This window comes from Marmota marmota, unplaced genomic scaffold, assembly GCF_001458135.2.
Source record: "Marmota marmota marmota unplaced genomic scaffold, marMar, whole genome shotgun sequence".
In the NCBI taxonomy this organism is placed as follows: Eukaryota; Metazoa; Chordata; class Mammalia; order Rodentia; family Sciuridae; genus Marmota; species Marmota marmota.
Genome location: NW_026000153.1, coordinates 26,435,517 through 26,438,978, shown reverse-complemented (window position 1 = coordinate 26,438,978; position 3,462 = coordinate 26,435,517). Strand labels below are relative to the sequence as shown.

Below are 3,462 nucleotides of genomic sequence, written 5' to 3'. Positions count from 1 at the left end.
CACCCCATACACAGATTGCAGAATCACATCAGTTACACATCCATTGATTTACATATTGCCATACTAGTGTCTGTTGTGCTCCGCTGCCTTTCCCATCCTCCATAGATGCTCATGACAGTGGCTCACTTTTCTCATCCCGTTATGTCCCTCTGACTCTCTCCCAGCCCCTAAATCTTAGCACCTGAGGTTAAGCCACTTTCCTACTCCCCAGCCCAGATTTTCAGGGTTAATTCCTCACCGTGGCATCTGGAGACAGGTAGCGCTCAGGGATGGGCAGGTTATTGTTGGGGACCCGGTAGGGGACCCATTTCCTCTCCTCAGCTCCCCAGAGCACAGAGTTTAGATCCGGAAAGTCCTCAAAGATGTCAAAGCCTTCCTCGGTCCACAACCCCAGTGCCCAGTTCCCAAACTCTGAGCCCTGTGAGAAGTCAACAGGGTCAGCTTTGGCCTCTTCAGCTGCTCATCCCCCAACCCCCACCCTTCCCTGGCCAGCCCCAGGTCCCACCTACCATCTGTGCAGCCACTTCATAACCATCAGGGTTCAGTGAGGGCACCAGGTGGATGCGAGTGTCCTGCACCAAGTTGCGCACACGGGGGTTCCCATCACGGTACTCTCTGCACAGGTACTGCATGAGCAACAGCAGTAGCTCTCGGCCCAGCACCTCGTTGCCATGGATTCCAGCTGTGTAGCGGAACTCAGGCTCCCCTGAAAGGGCAGGAGCCACAGCAAGCACTCAGTCTCACGAGGCCCAGGGCGTTTGAGAAAGGGCCCAGACACCAGGGGACAGGGGGCAGGGAGCAGCTGAGGTTTATGGTGCCCAGCAAGACAGGCCTGGATCCCCAGAGGGACTCCAGGAGCAAGCAGGAGGTGGTGAACTCCACATAGCAACTGCACAGGCCCTGCTGCAGTGCCAGGGTCTTGCCTCTGATCCTCTGTGGAGTGGAAGCTGAGCCAAGTAGCTCAGGGCCAGGCAGCCAGGGCTAGCAGAATGATGCCCTCAGGCCCTCACCCAGCTCATGATCCCCAGGGTTGTCCGAGATCTCCATGGCATATATCTTGAGCCCTCGTGAGCTCTTTCCCAGGCTGTATGTGCGGGTGATGGTGGGGCATTCTTCATTCACCACCTTCATCAGCTGGCAGGGAGAGGGCACCACATCACTGACCATGCCTCTTCTTCTGTCCTGATCTGTTTTATGGGATGGATAGCTAAACCCAGCCCCTCTCAGGTGGCCCACAGGTTCTAGCCTTCCTAAGTCAAGGGGCAATCAACATCCCTCTAAGGGAGGCTGGGCCCCTGAATCAGCAGGACTGGGCTAGGTATGAGTTCCAGTCACCCCTGCAAAGGGCCCACCCTGGCATGGGACACAGGCTTCTAACCTGGCGCATGTCCTTGTAGCTGTGATGCCGGAAGTCCAGGTCATCAGTCGCCACCACCTCATTCTGTGCATAGTAGCTGTGGACAGCTGCAGAGGGGTAGGCAGTCGGGATCTTGATGTTGACTCACCCACAGATCAACTCCAGCCACCCCAACCCCTGGCCAGCCCCTCCATACTCACGAGTCACGGGGCAGCCCAGCACTTCCAAGCGCATGCACAGGCTGCCATTCCAGGTAAGTGGGTAGATCCGGATGAATCGGGCCACCACTGGCTCTGGAAGCTCACTCAGCACAGGTGTGTCCTTGTCCACATTCCCGTGGAAGATCTGGGGAGGGACAGGCCTCAGAATAGCACTCCTACCCCTTCTGAGAGCCCACTCTGGCCCACACAACAGAAACAGCACAGGGTTCAGGTGCCTACCATTTCCTCATAGCCATTGGTGTACATCATCCATGTCTGGCTGTCATTGCTGAAGCCCACGAAGAAAGTGGTCACAAAGTCGTCACTGTGGAGAAGATGTTGTCAGGGCAAGGCTTCTCTCCTGCACCAGGCCCCAGGCCCCAGGTGACCTAATCCCCTTTTCTGAACCAGCAGGGCTATGGAGTTTTACTCAGGCATCAGGTACCAGGTCCTGTGCCTGTCCATGGCTATGGGTGGTAGTTTGTCCCTGACCTCATGCTCATCTGAACTCAGGGGCTAACTACCATGGCTGAGGGTCAGGGGCAAGGCTGGCCACTCATGGATTTTACTGGCTTTTCTGGACCAGCTCAAGGGCTGACTGAAATGTCCCAAATGGGACTCCAAACCTTGCCAACTTCCCAAGAGCCCAGCCACGTACTGAATGCTGGAGTCTCGGCCCTGGGTGATGACGCCAGTGAACCGAGTAGTCCTCCTGGTGTCCACCTCAATCCACTGGGTCTGTGAGTCATCCTCAGCACACCATGCCCCATCATAGTAGTCATCCTCATTGGCACCAGCCTGTCCAGAATAGTAGGTGCTGAGCATGGGTGGAAGAGCCCTTTGCCTGCTAGGGGATGGGCCAACCACTCACCCACCTGCATGTTGAGCCGGCCACGCTGTGCCCCTAGGCCATGGCGCAGCATGGAGGAGGCGCGGATCTGGTTGTCCTCAATGCGGTGCGACTCCATCCCAATGGGCGGGCACTCTGAGGACACACACCCCAGGCTGATGGCTAGGGGCTCAGATCTCCCTCCACCAGCCCAGAGCTACAGGGCCTACAGCCCATTCCCCTCAAATCAGAGATGCTAATTGGAGGCTGTGGCAGCTTGTGGCTCTGCTTCCTCTGCTTGGGCCACAGCTGCCCTATCTGGAGAAAGAACATGCTGATGGTGCCCAGCTCTCAGGAACCCAGGACTCACATTAAATCCCGTGCAGAGCCCTGCCAGTCATGACTTCACCCAGATGATGAGGTCATCTGCACACTGGCCCCCACAAGGATGCCCACCTGTAAAGGCAGCTGGAGGCCTTGATTTTCACCCAAGGCCCTCCTCACTCCCTACCCTGCCCCAGCTGCAATTTTATTTGGTGTATGGTCTTGAGCTAGTTTTTGTCCTATCCCTACCCATCCCCACTCACTGATTTTCTCCACTGGAGCCCACTCCTCTTCCAGCTCCTCGCCCTTTCGGGGACCTGTGGACAAGGGAAGAGCTAGATCCAAAGGCCCAAGGCAACAAGAGTCAAGATGCCCCATGGGGACCAGCCACACACCTTTTTGGTCCTTGCCCTTTTCCACAGCCCACTTGTCCTCTGTTTCCTCCTTGGGGCTGCTGCCCTTTTTGGGTTTCTCTGGAGGATGCAAGGTAAGAGGTCTGTCATCCTGGGCCTCAGCATGGGTGTGGTCAGACTGAGCTGGGACGTGTGAGTAACAGACTAAGCTGCGAAATGGCTGAGTTGGGACATATAGTAGGTGGGCAGGTTGAGCTGGGGTACTTGGAGGTTGGTCAGGCTAAGTTAGGGTATATGGGGGGTCAGGATGAGCTAAGACATATGGTGAAGCTTAGCTAGAGCATTTGGGAAGTCAGGATGAGCTTGGACTCATGGAAGAAGCTAAGCAAGGGCATATGG

At 56.3% G+C, this 3,462-nt stretch overlaps 1 protein-coding gene across 1 annotated transcript in view; it reads right to left on the bottom strand.

Annotated features, from left to right (window-relative positions):
• Positions 1–211: 211 nt before the first annotated feature.
• Positions 212–3,462, bottom strand: part of LOC107146090 (adipocyte enhancer-binding protein 1-like) — an 8,959-nt gene continuing 5,708 nt past the window's right edge. Inside the window, exons 2-11 of the mRNA XM_015490107.2 lie at positions 3,106–3,343; positions 2,974–3,027; positions 2,433–2,542; positions 2,216–2,355; positions 1,798–1,882; positions 1,558–1,702; positions 1,379–1,464; positions 1,011–1,134; positions 510–706; positions 212–418 (exon numbers count right to left, since the gene is read on the bottom strand). Of these exons, the coding sequence (XP_015345593.1) occupies positions 227–418; positions 510–706; positions 1,011–1,134; positions 1,379–1,464; positions 1,558–1,702; positions 1,798–1,882; positions 2,216–2,355; positions 2,433–2,542; positions 2,974–3,027; positions 3,106–3,343 (1,371 nt within the window). The 3' untranslated portion in view covers positions 212–226. The remainder of the gene's footprint in view (positions 419–509; positions 707–1,010; positions 1,135–1,378; positions 1,465–1,557; positions 1,703–1,797; positions 1,883–2,215; positions 2,356–2,432; positions 2,543–2,973; positions 3,028–3,105; positions 3,344–3,462) is intronic.